Source organism: Oncorhynchus gorbuscha, linkage group LG16, assembly GCF_021184085.1.
Source record: "Oncorhynchus gorbuscha isolate QuinsamMale2020 ecotype Even-year linkage group LG16, OgorEven_v1.0, whole genome shotgun sequence".
Lineage (NCBI taxonomy): Eukaryota > Metazoa > Chordata > Actinopteri > Salmoniformes > Salmonidae > Oncorhynchus > Oncorhynchus gorbuscha.
The window spans coordinates 3,754,619-3,779,796 of record NC_060188.1 but is presented as its reverse complement, the minus strand read 5'-3'; the positions used below and the strand labels follow the sequence as shown (position 1 = coordinate 3,779,796).

The window sequence follows — 25,178 nt, the reverse complement described above, 5'->3', positions numbered from 1 at the left end:
TTGAAACTGGAGCAGCAGCACGGCCAGGTGGACTAGGAACAGCAAGGAGTCATCATGCCAGATAGTCCTGAGGCATGGTCCTAGGGCTCAGGTCCAGAATGGGAGGGATGGCAGACATCTGAAAGAAAGAGAGAAAGAGAGAATTAGAGAGAGCATAATTAAATTCACACAGGACATCGGATAGGACAGGAGAAGTATTCCAGATATAACAAACTGACCCTAGCCCCCAGACACATAAACTACTGCAGCATAAATACTGGAGGCTGAGACAGGAGGGGTCAGGAGACACTGTGGCCCCATCAGATGACACCCCGGACAGGGCCAAACAGGAAGGATATAACCCCACCCACTTTGCCAAAGCACAGCCCCCACACCACTAGAGGGATATCTTCAACCACCAACTTACCATCCTGAGACAAGGCCGAGTATAGCCCACAAAGATCTCTGCCACGGCACAACCCGAAGGGGGGCGCCAACCCAGACAGGAAGATGACATCAGTGACTCAACCCACTCAAGTGACGCACCCCTCCTAGGGACGGTATGAAAGAGCCCTAGTAAGCCAGTGACTCAGCCCCTGAAATAGGGTTAGAGGCAGAGAATCTCAGTGGAAAGAGGGGAAGACAGGATGGGCGCGAACCGGCCAGGCAGAGACAGCAAGGGTGGTTCGTTGCACCAGAGCCTTTCCGTTCACCTTCACACTCCTGGGCAAGACTACACTGAATCTTAAAACCCACTGAAGAGATGAGTCTTCATTAAAGACTTAAAGGTTGAGACCGAGTTTGCGTCTTTCACATGGGTAGGCAGACCATTCCATAAAAATGGAGCTCTATAGGAGAAAGCCCTGCCTCCAGCTGTTTGCTTAGAAACAGCTAGGGACAATTAGGAGGCCTAATGCAGAAGGTCTTGTGACCGTGAGCGTACGTGTAGGTATGTACGGCAGGACCAAATCAGAGATATAGGTAGGAGCAAGCCCATGTAATGCTTTGTAGGTTAGCAGTAAAACCTTGAAATCAGCCCTTGCCTTGACAGGAAGCCAGTGTAGAGAGGCTAGCACTGGAGTAATATGATCAAATTATTTTGTTCTAGTTAGGATTCTAGCAGCCGTATTTAGCACTAACTGAAGTTCATTCAGTGCTTTATCCGGGTAGCCGGAAAGTAGAGCATTGCAGTAGTCTAACCTAGATGTGACAAAAGCATGGATGAATTTTTCTGCATCATTTTTGGACAGAAAGTTTCTGATTTATGCAATGTTACGTAGATGGGAAAAAGCTGTCCTTGACACAGTCTTGATATGTTCTTCAAAAGAGAGATCAGGGTCCAGAGTAATGCCGAGGTCCTTCACAGTTTTATTTGAGACGACTGTGCAACCTTTAAGATTAATTGTCAGATTCAACAGAAGATCTCTTTGTTTCTTGGTACCTAGAACAAGCATCTCTGTTTTGTCTGAAAGTTTGCTGCCATCCACTTCCTTATGTCTGAAACACAGGCTTCTAGCGAGGGCAATTTTGGGGCTTTACCATGTTTCATTGAAATGTACAGCTGTGTATCATCCGCATAGCAGTGAAAGTTAACATTATGTTTTCGAATGACATCCCCAAGAGGTAAAATATATAGTGAAAACAATAGTGGTCCTAAAACGGAACCTTGAGGAACACCGACATTTAAAGTTGATATGTCAGAGGACAAACCGTTCACAGAGACAAACTGATATCTTTCCGACAGATAAGATCTAAACCAGGCCAGAACTTGTCCGTGTAGACCAATTTGGGTTTCCAATCTCTCCAAAAGAATGTGGTGATCGATGGTATCAAAACTAGCACTAAGGTCTCGGAGCACAAGTACAGATGCAGAGCCTCGGTCTGATGCCATTAAAAGGTAATTTACCACCTTCACAAGTGCAGTCTCAGTGCTATGATGGGGTCTAAAATCAGACTGAAGCATTTCGTATACATTGTTTGTCTTCAGGAAGGCAGTGAGTTGCTGCGCAACAGCTTTTTCTAAGATTTTTGAGAGGAATGTTAGAGGAATATTTTCTGGGTCAAGGTTTGGCTTTTTCAAGAGAGGCTTTATTACTTCCACTTTTAGTGAGTTTGGTACACACACACACCACACACACTTTCCCTCTTCGACATAGGACCTCATATACAGGCTCAGACATATTGCAGACAGATAATCCTTACAAAGACAGGGTCATTTGATGTTACCCCGAGCCCCCCAACACACACACACACACACACACACACACACACACACACACACACACACACACACACACACACACACACACACACACACACACACACACACACACACACACACACACACACACACACACACACACACACACATATCCTCAGCTGGAGACATGGTGGATTTGAGGTCACAGCATGTGGCTAGTATAGGGGGTTATGGGGTAGCTAGTGGATTACAGTTTTGTAGAGCAGCAGTCCGATTTATAGTTAAGTACACCGACAGGACAGACCACCAACCTACACATTACCCCTAAACTCTCTCTCTCTCTGAAGATGAGTACAGCTATGTAGATACTGGCTTTGTCCTGAAATGACACCCTATTCCTTTTACAGTGCACTACTTTTACAGACCCTGGTCAAATATAGTGCACTACCTAGGGAATAGGGTGCCATTTGGGGCGTAATCACTGTTAACTAGATTCCCCAGCTGTCTCTATCACATTGCAATGTTTTTTTCTGTCAGCTCAAAGTGAGAGCACTTTATATTAAGGGCCATAATCCCACTTCTCTCTGTCACATCAATAACAGACTCTCTCATGTTCCTCCATTCTCACCTTTTCATCAAACCCAGTGAGTCTCATTCCCTAAACCGCTCTCTCTCTCTCCACCTCCTTTTTCATTCTCTACATTAGGGTTGCCATATTGGGGGGAATTTTTTCCATCTTACAAATAGACTACTTCGGCTGTGTTTACAGCCCAATTCTAATATTTTTTACACTAATTGGTCTTTTGACCAATCACATCAGATGTCTTTCACATCAGATCTTCTCAGAGCTAATATGATTGTTCAAAAGACCAATTAGTGAAAAAAATATCATAATTGGGCTGCCTGTGTGAATGCTGCCTTATAGTAGATTTGGTGGGAATTTTGCTCAGTTTCTGTGTGAAAGTGTCAATTAAATGTGACAACACTGCTGTGTATCCAACTGAAGTGTCCGCGTTGTTTTCGACACATTGCCCATTTCCCTGCAGCGCTGGGCAGTACTGGCCTGCTTGTCTCAGGACAGCGGTGTGAAAGGATGTGGCAGGGCCAGCACACGGGGCCAGGCACAGGAAGGAAGGAGCTCCACTCAAATTCATCTCTATTGGACAGAGGCTAAAGGAGCTGGGGGCATATTTTGGAGCCAGGAGATATCTCCTAGGAGAATGCCATGGCAACCAGGGCCCCAAAGCGGCGAGGGCCCCCAGGCTTTGGCAGTGTGTTCCGACTCCCTTTTCAAGTGTCAGGAAAGGTTCTGTTATTGGCCATTTGGCGTCTCTCCTTTCTTTTCTTTGTCTTTCTTCCCTTGCCCCGCCTCTCTTTCTAGGGTTACAGAGGAGGCTGGGAGCTGTCCCGGACCAGGCCGAGGTCGCCAAGGAGGCTGTGAGAAGATGGAGAGTAGTGTCTTTGAAATGGATTGTGGGAAAATGTTGCCAAACAACGCTAGGGGGAATGTGGCTGTGATGTCAGCTTGATATTAGACACAATAGTGAAATGATGCAGCGTCTGTAGCAGTGGGAGTAGAAGTGATCATTCTAGACTCAAATGCCAGCTATTACAGATAAGATCACCAAATCTGTCTGTGAGACTCCTGCTTCTTGCTAGATTGCTCTCGGCATGCTAGTGGAAGTCCTTTACAACACCAGGAAAAGCAGGGGGGCTTCTGATCCATATAAGAGCTTTGAGAAGGTGCTGGAGATCAACGTAGGCTACAGTTGACGGCATTGCAAAGTTATAGACGGCTTCACTCGTCGTCATTGTGACACATTTACTTTGACAGAGATGTTCCTTAATGCGCTGCAGAACATTGACCCATATTCCTCAGTAATTCATTAAACTGACACCAGATCAGAGGTGAACTTTTATTAATACATTCTTAGTAAAGTGATTAACATTAAAAGGTATACAGTGCAATTACCAACCCTTCTCTCCAAGAAAAGAACATCAGTTAAGAGTAAGACAAGAGCAACAGAACACGCATGCTGCATTATTTAATGTTCCCCTAGTCTATCTGCAGTCAGCCAGGTACTATATTTGGTAGGACATGATACAATAGTATTTTAATGAAAAGACCGCCACCTTGTGGGATAAACAGAGAACTACACAAATGTGGGTTGTGTTCATTAGGGCAGTGGTTCCCAACCTTTTCGCTAACTGTACCATCAACAGAATTTTGCTTTGCCTAGAGAACCCCTGAAATACCCCGCACGTACATTTTACCAGTAAGCTTATGGTCTCATGAGTCTTCTCAAGTACCCCAACTCATATACTATACGATAGGTGGAAATCAACTTATAGGCCTAATTATTATTTTGAAAAATTAAAAGACAACAAATAATTTAAGCAAAAGACATCAGCCATACGGACAACCAGACCCTTCCAATGAAAAAGGACCTAAGATAAGAGTACGGTATGTTACACAAACAGAATGCATCTCAATTTCCCCCATTTTCTCTGGCCCTCTCTTTACGTTGTGTTTTCCCTCCTTCATCATGCTCCCTGTTCAGCTTTCTTCCCTCCCTCCTCTTCTCCTCCCACATGACCCCTATCCCTTTCCACCTCTATCCAATATTACAATATCCTTCATTTATTTATTTCCTTGACAATGTCACCTCCGTTCTCCCAGTCTTGTCTTCCCTAATTCCTATCCATTTAAGCCTTTGTCCAATACCATCAACCCTCACAATTATTCTCCTAACCCCTCAACCTCTCCCTCTCTTCCCTGTACCCTCCCTCCCCCTGATCACTACCCCTGAATCCCAAACCTCTAGTCCCTAGCCACAAAGCACTTATATAGATCTGAGATGATTGGACCGGTATAAGCAATATGGTGGTAGCTCCATCTGGCCTTCTGATAGGCCAGACAGGAATTGGCGCCATATAGCTTAAAGGACATCTTTTCAATCCTCTCAGATCTACCCTACTGCATAGGGGGTGGGGACTAGTGGTTGATTTGGGATTCAGAGCCCTCTTAGCGTGAGTCCATGAGGGGCTGCAGCCAGAGCAGGAAACGGGACACCTTCTGGTAGATGTAACCCTGACTACAGTCTGCCCCTGCTGGTCTGGAGACTACCCCGGTCAGATAGAACACCTCCCTGTGGAGAGATAGGATGGGACTCCCCGGCCCCAGGATGCAGTCACCCTTGGGTCTCACCGTCGTACAGCCCATCTTGTTGGTGACCAACCCCGGGTGCCTCTCCACACACTGGGGCAAACGCTCATATGCCAGGTGGTTGAGAGTGAGCGGGCCTTGGACCTCCGTGGCGTCCACGGGGTCCTTCCAGCCAGTGACCACGGCCGGATACTCGCCAGTCATCAGGACGACCTCTGCAAAGTCACGTTCGGGCAGGCAGGCAGCGACCACATGCTTCTTATAGACGATGCGCTCGCGGAGCTCGAGGACGGCCAGGTCGTTGTCAGGGCGACCGGGTACGTAGCGGGGGTGGACGTGGACGACTTGGACATAGAGCGTCTGTTCGCCATCTTCAGATGCGGTTAGGCGTTTGCCTGGGAGGGGAGGGACGAAGTACTCAAAATCAATGAAGGAACACATAGTGTAAAGCAAATCAAAAACATACCCTCGCACACACACGCAGGAATGAATGCACACACACACGCACACACACACACACACACACACACACCACTTCCACCACCAGTGGAGCCTGAGCCTGTAGACTGGACATGATGCCCCATGATGAGCACTCACCGACAGCCACCTGGAAGTTGACGTATTTCTGGGCACACTGGGCTGTAGTTAGAACCAGGTTCTCCTTCAGAATGACACCACTACAGAACCCTACAGACTCTGTACTCTTCAGAATGGCCTGCACAACGACAACACAACAGTTACAATATACAGCAGAGATGACACCGCAAAATACATTATCACAACTATGGGAATACTGGGTTAATGTGCTGCAGCTTTGATAGTGAGGGGTTGACTTCATGAGAAAAATTCATCTGAGAGCATAGTAGTGCCTGTCAGTGGACAGTGTGTACCTAGTTTGAATTGTGTGTGTGTGTGTGTGTGTGTGTGTGTGTGTGTGTGTGTGTGTGTGTGTGTGTGTGTGTGTGTGTGTGTGTGTGTGTGTGTGTGTGTGTGTGTGTGTGTGTGTGTGTGTGTGTGTGTGTACCTCGTAGTGGTGTGTGTTTTCCTACCTGCCAGGGACACTCTCCAGAGTTGCAGGCTAGTCCCTCAAAGTTGCTGGCGATGTTGGTTGACTGTCTCTTTGTCCACTGGCTGAGGCTGTTCACCTTCCCACAGGGGAATGTCACTGAGAGAGGGATGGAGGGAGAATTACTGAGTATAGTTTAATATAGTACAGTTTAGTATCTAGTATAGCATAGCATTAGCCTCGTATGAACCATCCTGATCTCGCAAGCTTACATTCTGTTTCACTATCCGCTAGCGAGATCAGGATGTTGTGTATGAGGCTAGAGTATCATAGTACAGTACAGAATCACTTAACATACTGTAGCTCAGTTGGTAGAGCATGGCGCTTGTAACGCCAGGGTAGTGGGTTCGATCCCCGGGACCACCCATACGTAGAATGTATGCACACATGACTGTAAGTCGCTTTGGATAAAAGCGTCTGCTAAATGGCATATATTATTATTTATTTTTTATATATCATAGTATAGTAGTATATGGTGACTGACCTGCAGGCATACACTTCACCCTCTCCTTCTCCTCTAGTTTCCAGCCACGGGCACAGGAACACTCATAGGACTGGTATCCTGGCTTACAGAACTGACTGCAGCCCTTGGTCTTGTCCAACATACACACTGTCTGATCTACAATCACACACGGAGAGAAAGACAGAGAAAGGTGTAGAGGCTTCTTCACTGTTGACATTTTTTACAACATAAGTTCCCCACCAACTCGGTGTTGGGTCCTTCACGTCTCTCACCTGTCTCACAGTGGACTCCAAAGAAGCCTGACTTGCAAACACAGTCGTATCCCCCCACGCTGTCTGAGCACATGGCTCCATTCTTACACGGCTTCTCTGCACACTGGTCCCCGTCTGTACACACACAGGGTTAACAACACAGTCAAATGGTACATTCAGTAATACAAGTCACATGTTCTGGGGTGAAGCTATTTTAACTGTCACACCAAATCACATGGATTTCAACTGAGTGGTAACCCAAGATACTAAGTACTCTGATATGTTCCAAGAGAACGTCAGTCAAAATCATTACACTTACCTATGTAGACGGACCAGAAGATATCCTGAAAGATCAAAACAAAGTCCACTGTCAGTTTGATTCACAATGTCTACAGAATCATCAGAAGTCCACTGTCAGTTTGATTCACAATGTCTACAGAATCATCAGAAGTCCACTGTCAGTTTGATTCACAATGTCTACAGAATCATCAGAAGTCCACTGTCAGTTTGATTCACAATGTCTACAGAATCATCAGAAGTCCACTGTCAGTTTGATTCACAATGTCTACAGAATCATCAGAAGTCCACTGTCAGTTTGATTCACAATGTCTACAGAATCATCAGAAGTCCACTGTCAGTTTGATTCACAATGTCTACAGAATCATCAGAAGTCCACTGTCAGTTTGATTCACAATGTCTACAGAATCATCAGAAGTCCACTGTCAGTTTGATTCACAATGTCTACAGAATCATCAGAAGCAAGAAGATAGATTTTAAAAAGGAGATGAGTGGAGAGAAGCAAGGAAAGGAGGAAGGTTTGGAGGTTGTTAAAGAGGGCGTCTGAGGTGAGAAAAGGAAGGATGAGCTGAAGGAGGTGAGGAAAGAAGGGAATCTAATTTAGGGAGGTGTGAGGAAATAAATCTGTTCAGTGGGAAGAGGGAGCATTGGCCCACCGTGCGGTAGGAGTCCTGGAAGATCTCCCTGGCCTCCTCGTAGTTGCAGACCTCCTCCAGACACTCCCTCTCCAGGTTGGCAGGGAGCAGGCTCTCCTCGTTGCCCACGTTGGCCCTCTTCTGGCGGGATAAGGTGATCACTTCACTGGCCTCCTGCTTGTCCAGGAACACTGGAGGAGGGGGGGGGGGATTTTAGTTGTTGTACTTTTGATACTCTTTCACAAAAATATATACTTTTTATCTCAATGGATTGTCTATTTTTCATATAACCTGATTCCACTTAAATAGTTAGGTCACATATTTGAAAATAGTTTAATACAGATTCTCGGCCTAAATCTGTCAAATCTATGTAGTAGAGTACAAAAGTAACATTCTTTGTTACTAATTAACTAAGGCCTAAACCCGGGGCCAAAAAAGCACAGAACTACACCAATAGACCTAAACACTCTTCACACAGTACCTTTGACTCTACGGATCCCCACTCCCAAAAAAGGTCTCAGATTCCAATAAGAATGTAGCCTAATGCCTCCATGACAAACTATCTTTGTCTAATGTCATCCTGCCCCTTCCCATGTCCTGTCTAGTGGATAAACAGGCCACTTCCCTGTCCTGGTGTCCTGTATAGTGGATAAACAGGCCCCTTCCCTTACCTGTCCTGGTGTCCTGTCTAGTGGATAAACAGGCCCCTTCCCTGTTCTGGTGTCCTGTCTAGTGGATAAACAGGCCCCTTCCCTTACCTGTCCTGGTGTCCTGTCTAGTGGCTAAACAGGCCCCTTACCTGTCCTGGTGTCCTGTCTAGTGGATAAACAGGCCCCTTACCTGTCCTGGTGTCCTGTCTAGTGGCTAAACAGGCCCCTTACCTGTCCTGGTGTCCTGTCTAGTGGATAAACAGGCCACCTTCCCTTACCTGTCTTGGGGTTTTTAGTGTCTAGTCTGGCCGTCACAGCTCCCAGTAGCAGTAAGGAAAGCAGGGTGGCAGTGGTGGCTAGGGAGCCCATGGTGGCAGCTAGAGGACAGTCTGTCAGTCTGTCTGACTGTTTGTCTGTCTAATCCTGTCAGATCACCTCAGCAGAGTTCAAAGATCACACCTAAAAACAACAAGGACCAGAGTTCAGAGATTCCCACATTCTGACATAGACATCACAGATGACATAACCTTCTGTCAGGATGAGCTTCAAAAAGGGTCATTTTATGTGCAGGATCAGAGTAACCTACAAAACAAGAGGATGAAGACTAATTGTTGTTAAAAGCTTTTGGATCTTGGGATCATCATTAAAATCTTAAACTTCAGTCTTGCAGCTTCCTCTCTCTATATATAAAAATACCTCAAAATCAACAACCTGTTTGTTTAATAGAGTTAAGACATCAGATGATCCCATCAGAACAGTGACAATGCATTTTCTAAAGAACCCCCGGACTTGGTTACAATGCTGCCATCGTGTGGTATTATACCCCGTTTATTGTTGTTTCATCCATTTCCAATCATAAACAACAAAGAGGGATAACATCAAACACCCAAAACAAACTAGATTCATTGGTATTAAGCCTAGTCAAATAGTTAGTTTAATAGATTGGCTGTAACAGAACAAAACAAACTAGATGCATTGGTATTAAGCCTAGTCAAATAGTTAGTTTAATAGATTGGCTGTAACAGAACAAAACAAACAAAACAGGCCTGTGTGTTATTATTTAGTCCAACATGGATATGAACTGGCTTCATGTTGTGAATGATGCTGCTGTCGTCTATAAAACAACGTATGACACGACCAGCCTAATTTGACGTGATGCTGTAAAAGCTTGGGCTACCACAAACTGCTAAAAACATACGAATGTATGGATCTTAAACGATACTTGAAAATATAGAGGCCTATCATGCATCCACGCTATATTATGCTACCTAAATCGCAACGCGTATCCCATTATTGGAGAGATGGACCGCTATTCAGGGCGCGGCAAAACCCATGATGATTAGAACGGTAAAAAAATGAACGGTATAACCTACCGCGTCGGACTTCAGCCGGGGCTTGGGCGGAATGAGAAGGATGACAGAAGCCTGTTCGGTTGGTTCTCTCTCTGGTCCCGACACGCAGTTCACCGTGTGGATCCTCGGCTCTGAGATCGCAATAGAGGTTGACAGCATCACACTCCAATGTTGCTTTTTCAGGCCACTACGACGTGTGTAATCAACCACGTGAGGGCGGTCTTGGATACTTTATTCAAAGCCATTAATACAAATACTGTATGTAGGCTACTATACTGTATTGGTCCGTTCTACTGTAACCCGATCATGGATTGTTGATGCTACTGTATGTACTGGCCATTGAGAGGTTTGACGCAGCCGCCATATTGGTACTCCTGAGAAGGAGCAGTTCTCCAATGCTTCAAGGACAAAATTACATGCATTAGTATTTTTTTTCTAGTTGGGACAGTAACATTAGTACTCTCTAAAAAATTACTTGATTTGTATGTTTAGTTCACATAATATAATGTAAAAGTATGCATTAAGGTGTCTGTAGTAGAATATACATGGCAAAAATGAAAATAAATGTTAATAAATGCATTTCTATAGCTTCCAAAATCTTTTTGTTTTACACTGGAGAAATACTAATTTTACACTGGAGGAGAAATACTAAAATGGCTTCGTAGTGGCTTCAAAACAGCGCCCCCTGTCAGTCATCCAGTGTTTATACACATTGTTAATATTATCCTATGGTTCTATGTAGGCCTCTTCACTGTTGAAGTTGAGACTGGTGTTTTGCGGGTACTATTTAATGAAGCTGCCAGTTGAGGACTTGTGAGGCGTCTGTTTCTCAAACTAGACACACTAATGTACTTGTCCTCTTGCTCACTTGTGCAGCATACAGCATTGTACGAGATCTTCAGTTTCTTGACAATTTCTCGCATGGAATAGCCTTCATGTCTCAGAACAAGAATAGACTGATGAGTTTCAGAAGAAAATGCTTTGTTTCTGGCCATTTTGAGCATGTAATTGAACCCACAAATGCTGATGCTCCAGATACTAAACTAGTCTAAAGAAGGCCAGTTTAATTGCTTCTTTAATCAGCACAAAATTATAAACTTGGATTAGCTAACACAATGTGCCATTGGAACACAGGAGTGATGGTTGCTGATAATGGGCCTCTGTACCCCTATGTAGATATTCCATTAAAAAATCTGCCGTTTCCAGCTACAATAGTCATTTACAACATTAACAATGTCTACACTGAATTTCTGATCAATTTGTTGTTATTTTAATGGACAAAAAAACGGATTACATGTTGGGGAGTAACTGATTACATGTTGGGGAGTAACTGATTACATGTTGGGGAGTAACTGATTACATGTTGGGGAGTAACTGATTACATGTTGGGGAGTAACTGATTACATGTTGGGGAGTAACTGATTACATGTTGGGGAATAACTGATTATATGTTGGGGAGTAACCGATTACATGTTAATAATAACTGATTACATGTTGGGAATAACTGATTACATGTTGAGGAATAACTGATTACATGTTGGGGAGTAACTGATTACATGTTGGGGAGTAACTGATTACATGTTGGGAGTAACTGATTACATGTTGGGGAAACTGATTACATGTTGGGGAATAACTGATTACATGTTGGGGAGTAACTGATTACATGTTGGGGGTAACTGATTACATGTTGGGGAGTAACTGATTACATGTTGGGGAGTAACTGATTACATGTTGGGGAGTAACTGATTACATGTTGGGGAATAACTGATTACATGTTGGGGGGATGTTAATAATAACTGATTACATGTTGGGGAATAACTGATTACATGTTGAGGAATAACTGTAACTAATTACATGTTGGGGAGTAACTGATTACATGTTGGGGAATAACTGATTACATGTTGGGGAATAATTGATTACATGTTGGGGAGTAACTGATTACATGTTGGGGAGTAACTGATTACATGTTGGGGAATATTACATGTTGATTACATGTTGGGGGGAATAACTGATGTTGGGGAATAACTGATTACATGTTGGGGAATAACTGATTACATGTTGGGGAGTAACTGATTACATGTTGGGAATAACTGATTACATGTTGGGGGGAATAACTGATTACATGTTGGGGAATAACTGATTACATGTTGGGGAGTAACTGATTACATGTTGGGAATAACTGATTACATGTTTACTGATTACATGTTGGGGAGTAACTGATTACATGTTGGGGAATAACTGATTACATGTTGGGAGTAACTGATTACATGTTGGGGAATAACTGATTACATGTTGGGGAATAACTGATTACATGTTGGGGAGTAACTGATTACATGTTGGGGAATAACTGATTACATGTTGGGGAGTAACTGATTACATGTTGGGGAGTAACTGATTACATGTTGGGGAATAACTGATTACATGTTGGGGAGTAACTGATTACATGTTGAATAACTGATTACATGTTGGGGAATAACTGATTACATGTTGGGGATAACTGATTACATGATTTGTTGGGGAATAACTGATTACATGTTGGGGAGTAACTGATTACATGTTGGGGAATAACTGATTACATGTTGGGGAATAACTGATTACATGTTGGGGAGTAACTGATTACATGTTGGGGAGTAACTGATGTTTAACTGATTACATGTTGGGGAGTAACTGATTACATGTTGGGGAATAACTGATTACATGTTGGGGAGTAACTGATTACATGTTGGGGAATACTGACTGATTACATGTTGGGGAGTAACTGATTACATGTTTGGGAATAACTGATTACATGTTGGGGAGTAACTGATTACATGTTGGGGATAACTGATTACATGTTGGGGAATACTGATTGTAACTGATTACATGTTGGGGAGTAACTGATTACATGTTGGGGAATAACTGATTACATGTTGTGGAGTAACTGATTACATGTTGGGGAATAACTGATTACTGTTTTATCTTTTCTTTTATATGTAATGTAAGTGCCTTGATGTATTTGCACCCCAAGTAGAGTAGCTGCTGTCTTGAAAAAGGCACAATTTAAAGTTTGTTCCACCTGAGTGAGTCTGACCACAAGTCAGAGACCACTATGATGACACACCAAATGCGTTAAATTAATTACTTTTGTCTTCTTCTAATAATGCCTCTTACAGGGAAAGTAATCCAAAAGGAATCAGATTGAGCTATTGTGTTTGGGTAATCCAAAATGTTACTGATTACAATTTTGGACATAACTATTAACTGTAATCGATTACATTTAGAAAGTAGCCCACCCAACCCTTCTCTCTATCGTCTCCCTCCCTCACCTCTTCCTTCCTGCATCTCATAATATATAAACAATATATGCCATTTAGCCAAGGTTTTTATCCAAAGAAACATGCATTTGACTTATTGGTGGTCCTGTGAATCAAACCCACTATTCTGGAGTTATAAGCTCAATGCTCTACCAAATGAGATAGAAAGGACATCAGGACAACTCTCCCTCTTTTCTTCCTTCTCTATCTCCCTCCCTCCCTTCCACCATCCCTTCGTCCCATTAGTTTGCCCTCTGTGTTAGGGAGCTCTCCTATCCCCCACACTACCAGTACCCCAGCCCACCCTGACCTTCTCTCCTGACTCTCCCTGGTGCCAATGATAATTCCATTTTACTTCGCCGGTGTGATCGGAATCATAATCACAGAGGCTTTGAAGTCAGGCATCAAACGAGATGGAAATCCGTCCATTATAGATCAATGTGAGAGGGCAAATGCACACAGACCCAGACAGCAGCAGCAACAACAAGAACACCAAGGGGGAGAGGAAGGGCGAGATAGAGAGGGAATAAGAGAAGAGAGGAAGAGGGAGAGGGAAGGCAGGTGGGAAAGGAAGGGAGAAAAGAGAGAGAGATAATATTTGAGGGAGTTGTTTGATCACTTGTCAGCTTGGACAAAAATTCTAACTTAAACAGGCGACATGGCAAACAAGAATTGAATCTCAAACCAGTAGGACTTTACCTTTGTCTGTATGAGTGTGTGTGTAAGCACACGTGTGAGTGTGTGTGTATGTGTGACAGGTTAAAGGAAATATTCATAGCCTGTTATACATTAAAAGTATTAGTAAATTCATAGTATGTGAGGATCTTAAAACATCTAAGGTTAAAAAGATGCATTCAGTATTAGTTGATAGAGATTGATAACATTCATATAATTGTGTTAAAGTTAAAATCTGTCAAAGGGTACGAATTGTGAGAGTAATGTGTAAACGTTATATTGATTACTTTATTTTGTAGTGCCTAAAAGTGTTAATCTGTGATCTACGAAATGTTCTTAATCTTTGAGCCGGAGATCGATTGCTCTGGTCTCCACCCATATTGTGGGTCTTTTCTCATTGAACTAAACGTTGAATTGAGAATACAACACCATATCACTCTCGTGATTATTTCTCCCCTGTTTTCAGGTACTTTATTGATGATAAAAATAGTAATTTAAATGTTTAAACTCGTTAACATGTCAAGAGTGTTTAAAGTGTGTTTTAGTAACGTCTTGAGGAAGTTAGAGTTAAGTTTGAAGATAGTAATATTAGCCCTGCTCGGTTGAAGTGAAGAATAGCATCGTACTGAGAGTAGCTGCCATTTTATGTCGATTGTGAATGAACATGCACGTTGTTAATAAGATATTTTGCTGTGTTATTTGTATAATGGGTTTTCTGTTGTTTTGTAATGTGTTACTTTTGTGAAAGATTGAACTAAACGTTGAATTGAGAATACAACACCGTATCACTGTCGTGATTATTTCTCCCCTGTTTTCAGGGGCTTAACATATGCACACATGTGAGTGTGTGTGTGTGCACACGTGTGAGTGAGTGTGTGTGTGAGTGAGTGTGTGTGTATGCACGTGTGTGTGTGTGTGTGTGTGTGTGTGTGTGTGTGTGTGTGTGTGTGTGTGTGTGTGTGTGTGTGTGTGTGTGTGTGTGTGTGTGTGTGTGTGTGTGTGTGTGTGTGTGTGTGTGTGTGTGTGCACACGTGTGAGTTTGTGTGTGTGCACACGTGTGAGTGAGTGTGTGTGTGCACACGTGTGAGTGTGTGTGTGTGCACACGTGTGAGTGAGTGGGTGTGTGAGTGAGTGTGTGTGTATGCACACGTGTGTGTGTGTGTGTGTGCACACGTGTGAGTGTGTGTGTGTGTGCACACGTGTGAGTGAGTGTGTGTGTATGCACACGTGTGAGTGTGTGTGTGTGCACACGTGTGAGTTTGTGTGTGTGCACACGTGTGAGTGAGTGTGTGTGTGCACACGTGTGAGTGTGTGTGTGTGCACACGTGTGAGTGAGTGTGTATGCACACGTGTGAGTGTGTGTGTATGCACACGTGTGAGTGTGTGTGTGTGAGTGAGTGAGTATGTGTGTGTGCAGTATTTTAGGACCTCAGGGCTGCAGACTGCAATGCTAAGTGTTGATCTATTTCCTCCAGTCCAATAACAGAGGCATTATAAAGGCCTGCTTCACCAGCTGATCCCCAGAGCTGGCCTGATCTGCCCAGCTAGTCTAGCCCAGAGAAGGTCACTGTGGCTGGGGAGGGGGAGAGGGAACGTGCCCCGGCCTGCTGCATCTGGAGGTGGTGGTGGATAAACAAATGATCAGGATATGGAGATTTCCCATCGGACGGCATTCTGATTGGAAATGTGTATAAATAAATAACTAGTTATAATACAGTTCCAGTCTAAAGGTTGTAGAATGTAGAAAACTATAAAATAACACATATGGAATCATGTAGTAAACAAAAAAAGTGTTAAACAAATCAAAATATATTTTATATTTGAGATTCTTCAAAGTAGCCACCATTTGCTTTGATGACAGCTTTGCACACTCTTGGCATTCTCTCAACCATCTTCATGGGAAAGTTACCTGGAATGCATTTCAATTAACAGGTGTGCCTTTTTAAAAGTTAATTTGTGGAATTTTTTCCCTTAATGCATTTGAGCTAGTCAGTTGTGTTGTGACAAGGTATACAGAATATATCCCTATTTGGTAAAAGACCAAGAACAGCTCAAATATGGCAAGAACAGCTCAAATAAGCAAAGAGAAACGACAGTCCATCATTACTTTAAGACATGAAGGTTAGTAGATACTGAACATTTCAAGAACTTTGAAAGTTTCTTCAAGTGCAGTCGCTAAAACCATCAAGCACTATGATGAAACTGGCTCTCATGAGGACCGCCACAGGAAAGGAAGACCCAGAGTTACCTCTGCTGCAGAGGATATGTTCATTAGAATTACCAGTCTCAGAATTTGCAGCCAAAATAAATGCTTCACAGAGTTCAAATGACAGACGCATCTCAACATCAACTGTTCATAGGAGACTGCGTGAATGAGGACTTCATGGTCGAATTACTGCAAAGAAACCACTACTAAAGGACACCAGTAAGAAGAAGAGACTTGCTTGGGCCAAGAAACACGAGCAATGGACATTAGACTGGTGGAAATCTGTCCTTCGGTCTGATGAGTCCAAATTTGAGATTTTTGCTGGCCTCCACAATCACCCGACCTCAACCCAATTGAGATGGTTTAGGATGAGTTGGACTGCAGAGTGAAGGAAAGGCAGCCAACATGTGCTCAGCATATGTGGGAACTCCTTCAAAACAGTTGGAAAAGCATTCCAGGTGAAGCTGGTTGAGAGAATGCCAAGAGTGTGCAAAACTGTCATAAGGAGGGGGGGGGGTGTAGGTGTGTATGGGGGGGTTGAGTGTGTGTGTGTGAGAGAGAGGGGGGCAGTAACACAGTAAATGGACATGACATGCAGTGTAAATGGTGTGTTTCTTCTTTAATGATCCATCTCCATCCCTGCTTTCTGTTTCTTTAAAGATGTCCGCTCAAGGAGGGGCACCTCTCTCTCATCTTCTCTTTTGAAGAGATTGAGAAGAAAAGAGGTGGAGAGCAGGGTAAGGAGGGGAATTGAGTTGGAGGGAGGGAGGGAAGAAGGAGTGTAAGAAGAAAAACAAAGAGAGAGAGAGAATAATAGAAAGAGACCTCGGTCCCCCTGTATCAGTGAATCAAGCAGCTGATTATGCCTGCATACCAAACCAAAGGCTATTAAACTGAACATCCATCATAAATACAACCTGTCGCTCACGGCAACGCTGATGGATAGAACACAACAGGCTGCAGAGGGAAGGGGGATCCCTGAGTCTCCCTCCATCTCTCCCCCACCCCTCCATCTCACTCACTCACTCACTCTGTTATTTTCCTTCTCCTACGTTCCCTTCCTCCTCAAACATCTCTCCCTCTCCCAGACTCCTTCTTCCTCTCGTTCCCTCTCTCCCTCTCCCAGGGTCCTTCTCCCTTTAGTTCTCTCTCTCCCTCTCCCAGACTCCTTCTCTCTCTCGTTCCCTCTCTCCCTCTCCCAGACTCCTGCTCCCTCTCGTTCCCTCTCGTTCCCTCTCTCCCTCTCGCTCTCCCAGACTCCTTCTCCCTCTCCTTCCCTCTCTCCCTCTCCCAGACTCCTTCTCCCTCTCGTTCCCTCTCTCCTTCCTCCTCTCCCTCTCCCAGACTCCTTCTCCCCCTCTTCTTCCCTCACAGACTCCTCTCCTTCTCTCCCTCACAGACTCCTTCTCCCTCTCTCCCTCTCCTCCCTCTCTCCCTCTCCCCTCCTTCTCCCTCTCGTTCCCTCTCTCCCCTCTCCCTCTCCCAGACTCCTTCTCTTTCTCCCTCTCACAGACTCCCTCTCTTCCCTCTCTCCCCCCACAGACTCCTTCACTCTCTCCTTCCCTCTCTCCCTCTCACAGACTCCTTCTCCCTCTTCCAGACCCCTTCTCCCTCTCCTTCCCTCTCCCTCTCACAGAGTCCTTCTCCCTCTCCTTCCCTCTCTTCCTCTCTCCCTCTCACAGACTCCTTCTCTCTCCCTCTCACAGACTCCTTCTCCCTCTCTCCCTCTCATAGACTCATTCTCCTCTCCTTCCCTCTCTCCCTCTCATAGACTCCTTCTCCTCTCCTTCCCTCTCTTCCTCTCTCCCTCTCACAGACTCCTTCTCCCTCTCTCCCTGTCACAGACTCCTTCTCCCTCTCTCCCTCTCATAGACTCATTCTCCCTCTCCTTCCCTCTCTCCCTCTCATAGACTCCTTCTCCCTCTCCTTCCCTCTCTTCCTCTCTCCCTCTCACAGACTCCTTCTCCCTCTCTCCCTCTCACAGACTCCTTCTCCCTCTCTCCCTCTCATAGACTCATTCTCCCTCTCCTTCCCTCTCTCCCTCTCATAGACTCCTTCTCCCTCTCTCCCTCTCACAGACTCCTTCTCCCTCTCTCCCTCTCACAGACTCCTTCTCCCTCTCCTTCCCTCTCTTCCTCTCTCCCTCTCAGACTCCTTCTCCCTCTCTCCCTCTCACAGACTCCTTCTCCCTCTCTCCCTCTCATAGACTCATTCTCCCTCTCCTTCCCTCTCTCCCTCTCATAGACTCCTTCTCCCTCTCCTTCCCTCTCTCCCTCTCACAGACTCCTTCTCCCTCTCACAGACTCCTTCTCCCTCTCCTTCCCTCTCTCCCTCTCACAGACTCCTTCTCCCTCTCCTTCCCTCTCTTCCTCTCTCCCTCTCACAGACTCCTTCTCCCTCTCCCCCTCTCATAGACTCCTTCTCCCTCTCCTTCCCTCTCTTCCTCTCTCCCTCTCACAGACTCCTTCTCCCTCTCCTTCCCTCTCTTCCTCTCTCCCTCTCACAGACTCCTTCTCCCTCTCTCCCTGTCACAGACTCCTTCTCCCTCTCTCCCTCTCATAGACTCATTCTCCCTCTCCTTCCCTCTCTCCCTCTCATAGACTCCTTCTCCCTCTCCTTCCCTCTCTTCCTCTCTCCCTCTCACAGACTCCTTCTCCCTCTCTCCCTCTCACAGACTCCTTCTCCCTCTCTCCCTCTCATAGACTCATTCTCCCTCTCCTTCCCTCTCTCCCTCTCATAGACTCCTTCTCCCTCTCTCCCTCTCACAGACTCCTTCTCCCTCTCTCCCTCTCACAGACTCCTTCTCCCTCTCCTTCCCTCTCTTCCTCTCTCCCTCTCAGACTCCTTCTCCCTCTCTCCCTCTCACAGACTCCTTCTCCCTCTCTCCCTCTCATAGACTCATTCTCCCTCTCCTTCCCTCTCTCCCTCTCATAGACTCCTTCTCCCTCTCCTTCCCTCTCTCCCTCTCACAGACTCCTTCTCCCTCTCACAGACTCCTTCTCCCTCTCCTTCCCTCTCTCCCTCTCACAGACTCCTTCTCCCTCTCCTTCCCTCTCTTCCTCTCTCCCTCTCACAGACTCCTTCTCCCTCTCCCCCTCTCATAGACTCCTTCTCCCTCTCCTTCCCTCTCTTCCTCTCTCCCTCTCACAGACTCCTTCTCCCTTCCCATTTTGATTCCCTCACTATCACTCCTTTATTTTTTCCTGTTCCAATTGTGACAGCATTGTAGGTGTATGTGCACTATCCCATAGGAATGTGTGCACATGTGACACATGATGAGACTTGTGGTGAGTTAGGCCATAATGTCCATCCCAATCTGTGCCCGTGTTAAGTACCTGAGTATACCTAGATATGGCAGTGTGCCTGGGTAAGTCTGACAGTGACACTGTGCATATATGTGAGTGTGAGTCTACCTGTGTTTGTGTCTGTGTGCGAATGTGTGTGTGTACCTGCGTAAGGGTGTGTGTGTACCTCTCCTAATGGCGTGGGTAATGAGGATGTAATGGGTGTGTTAACGACACAGACAGTGGGAAGATAGATGTCACTGCAGCCCTGGGGAGACCTATCGATAGGCCAGCCTGTCAGGCAGGCAGCCAGGCAGGCTGTCACTACAGGGGCCAGAAGAGATAGTGGCAGCCGATAGGGACCACACAGTGACACAGTCTGTTAATGCCCTGTCCTGACACACCACCGACAGCCGTCACGACTGACGAGAGATACCGTAATACCTCCCAGGATGTGTGGAGGGCAACGGTGTTGTAATGATGTGTGTAGTATCATTATGCAGGGTGTAATGATGTGTGTAGTATCATTATGCAGGGTGTAATGATGTGTGTAGTATCATTATGCAGGGTGTAATGATGTGTAGTATCATTATGCAGGGTGTAATGATGTGTGTAGTATTTTTATGCAGGGTGTAATGATGTGTGCAGTATCATTATGCAGGGTGTAATGATGTGTGTAGTATTTTTATGCAGGGTGTAATGATGTGTGCAGTATCATTATGCAGGGTGTAATGATGTGTGTAGTATTTTTATTCAGGGTATAATGATGTGTGTAGTATCATTATGCAGGTTGTAATGATGTGTGTAGTATCATTATGCAGGGTGTAATGATGTGTGTAGTATCATTATGCAGGGTGTAATGATGTGTAGTATCATTATGCAGGGTGTAATGATGTCTGTAGTATCATTATGCAGGGTGTAATGATGTCTGTAGTATTTTTATGCAGGGTGTAATGATGTGGGTAGTATTTTTATGCAGGGTGTAATGATGTGTGTAGTATTTTTATGCAGGGTGTAATGATGTGTGTAGTATTTTTATGCAGGGTGTAATGATGTGTGTAGTATTTTTATGCAGGGTGTAATGATGTGTGTAGTATTTCTATGCAGGGTGTAATGATGTGTGTAGTATTTTTATGCAGGGTGTAATGATGTGTGTAGTATTTCTATGCAGGGTGTAATGATGTGGGTAGTATTTTTATGCAGGGTGTAATGACGTGTAGTATTTTTATGCAGGGTGTAATGATGTGTGTAGTATCATTATGCAGGGTGTAATGATGTGTAGTATTTTTATGCAGGGTGTAATGATGTCTGTAGTATTTTTATGCAGGGTGTAATGATGTGTGTAGTATCATTATGCAGGGTGTAATGATGTGTAGTATTTTTATGCAGGGTGTAATGATGTGTGTAGTATCATTATGCAGGGTGTAATGATGTGTGTAGTATTTTTATGCAGGGTGTAATGATGTGTGTAGTATTTTTATGCAGGGTGTAATGATGTGGGTAGTATTTTTATTCAGGGTGTAATGATGTGTGTAGTATTTTTATGCAGGGTGTAGTGATGTGGGTAGTATTTTTATTCAGGGTGTAATGATGTGTGTAGTATTTTTATGCAGGGTGTAATGATGTGGGTAGTATTTTTATGCAGGGTGTAATGATGTGTGTAGTATTTTTATGCAGGGTGTAATGATGTGTGTAGTATTTTTATGCAGGGTGTAATGATGTGTGTAGTATTTCTATGCAGGGTGTAATGATGTGGGTAGTATTTTTATACAGGGTGTAATGATGTGTAGTATTTTTATGCAGGGTGTAATGATGTGTGTAGTATTTTTATGCAGGGTGTAATGATGTGTGTAGTATTTTTATGCAGGGTGTAATGATGTGTGTAGTATATTTATTCAGGGTGTAACGATGTGTGTAGTATTTTTATGCAGGGTGTAATGATGTGGGTAGTATATTTATGCAGGGTGTAATGATGTGTGTAGTATTTTTATGCAGGGTGTAATGATGTGTGTAGTATTTTTATGCAGGGTGTAATGATGTGTGTAGTATCATTATGCAGGGTGTAATGATGTGTGTAGTATTTTTATGCAGGTGTAATGCTGTGTGTAGTATTTTTATGCAGGGTGTAATGATGTGTGTAGTATTTTTATGCAGGGTGTAATGATGTGTGTAGTATTTTTATGCAGGGTGTAATGATGTGGGTAGTATAGCTCAGTTGGTAGAGCATGGCGCTTGTAACGCCAGGGTAGTGGGTTCGATCCCCGGGACCACCCATACGTAGAATGTATGCACACATGACTGTAAGTCGCTTTGGATAAAAGCGTCTGCTAAATGGCATATATTATATTATTAGTATTTTTATTCAGGGTGTAATGATGTGTGCAGTATTTTTATTCAGGGTGTAGTGATGTGGGTAGTATTTTTATTCAGGGTGTAATGATGTGTGTAGTATTTTTATGCAGGGTGTAATGATGTGTGTAGTATTTCTATGCAGGGTGTAATGATGTGGGTAGTATTTTTATGCAGGGTGTAATGATGTGTGTAGTATTTTTATGCAGGGTGTAATGATGTGTGTAGTATTTCTATGCAGGGTGTAATGATGTGGGTAGTATTTTTATGCAGGGTGTAATGATGTGTAGTATTTTTATGCAGGGTGTAATGATGTGTGTAGTATTTTTATGCAGGGTGTAATGATGTGTGTAGTATTTTTATGCAGGGTGTAATGATGTGTGTAGTATTTTTATGCAGGGTGTAATGATGTGTGTAGTATTTCTATGCAGGGTGTAATGATGTGGGTAGTATTTTTATGCAGGGTGTAATGATGTGTAGTATTTTTATGCAGGGTGTAATGATGTGTGTAGTATTTTTATGCAGGGTGTAATGATGTGGGTAGTATATTTATGCAGGGTGTAATGATGTGTGTAGTATTTTTATGCAGGGTGTAATGATGTCTGTAGTATTTTTATGCAGGGTGTAATGATGTGTAGTATTTTTATGCAGGGTGTAATGATGTGTGTAGTATCATTATGCAGGGTGTAATGATGTGTGTAGTATTTTTATGCAGGTGTAATGCTGTGTGTAGTATTTTTATGCAGGGTGTAATGATGTGTGTAGTATTTTTATGCAGGGTGTAATGATGTGTGTAGTATTTTTATGCAGGTGTAATGCTGTGTGTAGTATTTTTATGCAGGGTGTAATGATGTGTGTAGTATTTTTATGCAGGGTGTAATGATGTGTGTAGTATTTTTATGCAGAGTGTAATGATGTGTGTAGTATTTTTATGCAGGGTGTAATGATGTGGGTAGTATTTTTATGCAGGGTGTAATGATGTGTAGTATTTTTATGCAGGGTGTAATGATGTGTGTAGTATTTTTATGCAGGGTGTAATGATGTGTGTAGTATTTTTATGCAGGGTGTAACGATGTGTGTAGTATTTTTATGCAGGGTGTAATGATGTGGGTAGTATATTTATGCAGGGTGTAATGATGTGTGTAGTATCATTATGCAGGGTGTAATGATGTGTGTAGTATTTTTATGCAGGGTGTAATGATGTGTGTAGTATCATTATGCAGGGTGTAATGATGTGTGTAGTATTTTTATGCAGGTGTAATGCTGTGTGTAGTATTTTTATGCAGGGTGTAATGATGTGTGTAGTATTTTTATGCAGGGTGTAATGATGTGTGTAGTATTTTTATGCAGGGTGTAATGATGTGGGTAGTATTTTTATTCAGGGTGTAATGATGTGTGCAGTATTTTTATTCAGGGTGTAGTGATGTGGGTAGTATTTTTATTCAGGGTGTAATGATGTGTGTAGTATTTTTATGCAGGGTGTAATGATGTGTGTAGTATTTCTATGCAGGGTGTAATGATGTGGGTAGTATTTTTATGCAGGGTGTAATGATGTGTGTAGTATTTTTATGCAGGGTGTAATGATGTGTGTAGTATTTTTATGCAGGGTGTAATGATGTCTGTAGTATTTTTATGCAGGGTGTAATGATGTGTAGTATTTTTATGCAGGGTGTAATGATGTGTGTAGTATTTTTATGCAGGGTGTAATGATGTGTGTAGTATTTTTATGCAGGTGTAATGCTGTGTGTAGTATTTTTATGCAGGGTGTAATGATGTGTGTAGTATTTTTATGCAGGGTGTAATGATGTCTGTAGTATTTTTATGCAGGGTGTAATGATGTGTGTAGTATTTTTATGCAGGTGTAATGCTGTGTGTAGTATTTTTATGCAGGGTGTAATGATGTGTGTAGTATTTTTATGCAGGGTGTAATGATGTGTGTAGTATTTTTATGCAGGGTGTAATGATGTGGGTAGTATTTTTATGCAGGGTGTAATGATGTGTAGTATTTTTATGCAGGGTGTAATGATGTGTGTAGTATTTTTATGCAGGGTGTAATGATGTGTGTAGTATTTTTATGCAGGGTGTAACGATGTGTGTAGTATTTTTATGCAGGGTGTAATGATGTGGGTAGTATTTTTATGTAGGGTGTAATGATGTGTGTAGTATTTTTATGCAGGGTGTAATGATGTCTATAGTATTGTTATGCTGTCATGTTTTGTCTTAGATTGTCTTGTCATTATGCTTTCCCTTCTGTTCGTTTCCCCCTGCTGGTCTTATTAGGTTCGTTCCCTTTTTCTATCCCTCTCTCTCCCCCTCCCTCTCTCTCCTCTCTCTATCGTTCCGTTCCTGCTCCCAGCTGTTCCTATTCCCCTAATCATCATTTAGTCTTCCCACACCTGTTCCTTATCTTTTCCCCTGATTAGAGTCCCTATTTCTTCCCTTGTTTTCCGTTCCTGTCCTGTCGGATCCTTGTCTATTGTTCACCGTGCTGTGTCTATGTATTGCCCTGTCGTGTCGTGTTTCCCTCAGATGCTGCGTGGTGAGCAGGTGTCTGAGTCTGCTACGTTCAAGTGCCTTCCCGAGGCAACCTGCAGTTCTTGATCAAGTCTCCAGTCTGTTCTCGTCATTACGAGTAGTATTATGCCTTTTGTTTGTAAAGTAACTTTACTGGATTAAAAACTCTGTTTTCGCCAAGTCGCTTTTGGGTCCTCATTCACCTGCATAACAGAAGGATCCGTCCACGGAATGGACCCAGCGACTACAGATGCTCGTAACACTGCCGTCGAGATCCAAGGAGCCATGCTCGGCAGACACGAGCAGGAATTGTCTGCTGCTCGCCATGCCGTGGAGAACCTGGCCGCTCAGGTTTCCGACCTCTCTGGACAGTTCCAGAGTCTTCGTCTCGTGCCACCTGTTACTTCCTGGCCTGCCGAGCCTCCGGAACCTAGGGTTAATAACCCACCTTGCTACTCCGGGCAGCCCACGGAGTGCCGCTCCTTTCTCACCCAGTGTGATATTGTGTTCTCTCTCCAACCCAACACATACTCTAGCGAGAGAGCTCGGGTTGCTTACGTCATTTCACTCCTTACTGGCCGGGCACGAGAGTGGGGCACAGCTATCTGGGAGGCAAGGGCTGATTGTTCTAACAATTACCAGAACTTTAAAGAGGAGATGATTCGGGTTTTTGACCGTTCAGTTTTTGGTAGGGAGGCTTCTAGGGCCCTGGCTTCCCTATGCCAAGGTGATCGATCCATAACGGATTACTCTATAGAGTTTCGCACTCTTGCTGCCTCTAGTGACTGGAACGAGCCG

The 25,178-nt window shown here is 43.9% G+C and overlaps 1 protein-coding gene across 1 annotated transcript; it reads right to left on the bottom strand.

Moving 5' to 3' along the window:
* Nucleotides 1-5,168: 5,168 nt before the first annotated feature.
* Nucleotides 5,169-10,422, bottom strand: proza (protein Z, vitamin K-dependent plasma glycoprotein a). Its single transcript, XM_046307316.1, has 9 exons — nucleotides 10,081-10,422; nucleotides 8,986-9,166; nucleotides 8,079-8,248; nucleotides 7,445-7,469; nucleotides 7,147-7,260; nucleotides 6,896-7,030; nucleotides 6,395-6,510; nucleotides 5,943-6,060; nucleotides 5,169-5,740 (listed from the first exon to the last, which is right to left on the bottom strand). The coding sequence occupies exons 2-9, from the start codon at nucleotides 9,074-9,076 to the stop codon at nucleotides 5,205-5,207; spliced, it is 1,305 nt and encodes a 434-aa protein (XP_046163272.1). The 5' UTR covers nucleotides 9,077-9,166; nucleotides 10,081-10,422; the 3' UTR covers nucleotides 5,169-5,204.
* Nucleotides 10,423-25,178: the final 14,756 nt, after the last annotated feature.

Bases quoted from the DNA above. Each gene is read 5' to 3' on its own strand.
- proza (XM_046307316.1), bottom strand. From the start codon at position 9,076: ATGGGCTCCCTAGCCACCACTGCCACCCTGCTTTCCTTACTGCTACTG. The intron at 7,031-7,146 runs GTGAGAGACGTG...GTGTGATTGTAG, and splicing joins TGGAGTCCACTGTGAGACAG to ATCAGACAGTGTGTATGTTG. The intron at 6,511-6,895 runs GTCAGTCACCAT...TCCCTCTCTCAG, and splicing joins GGTGAAGTGTATGCCTGCAG to TGACATTCCCCTGTGGGAAG.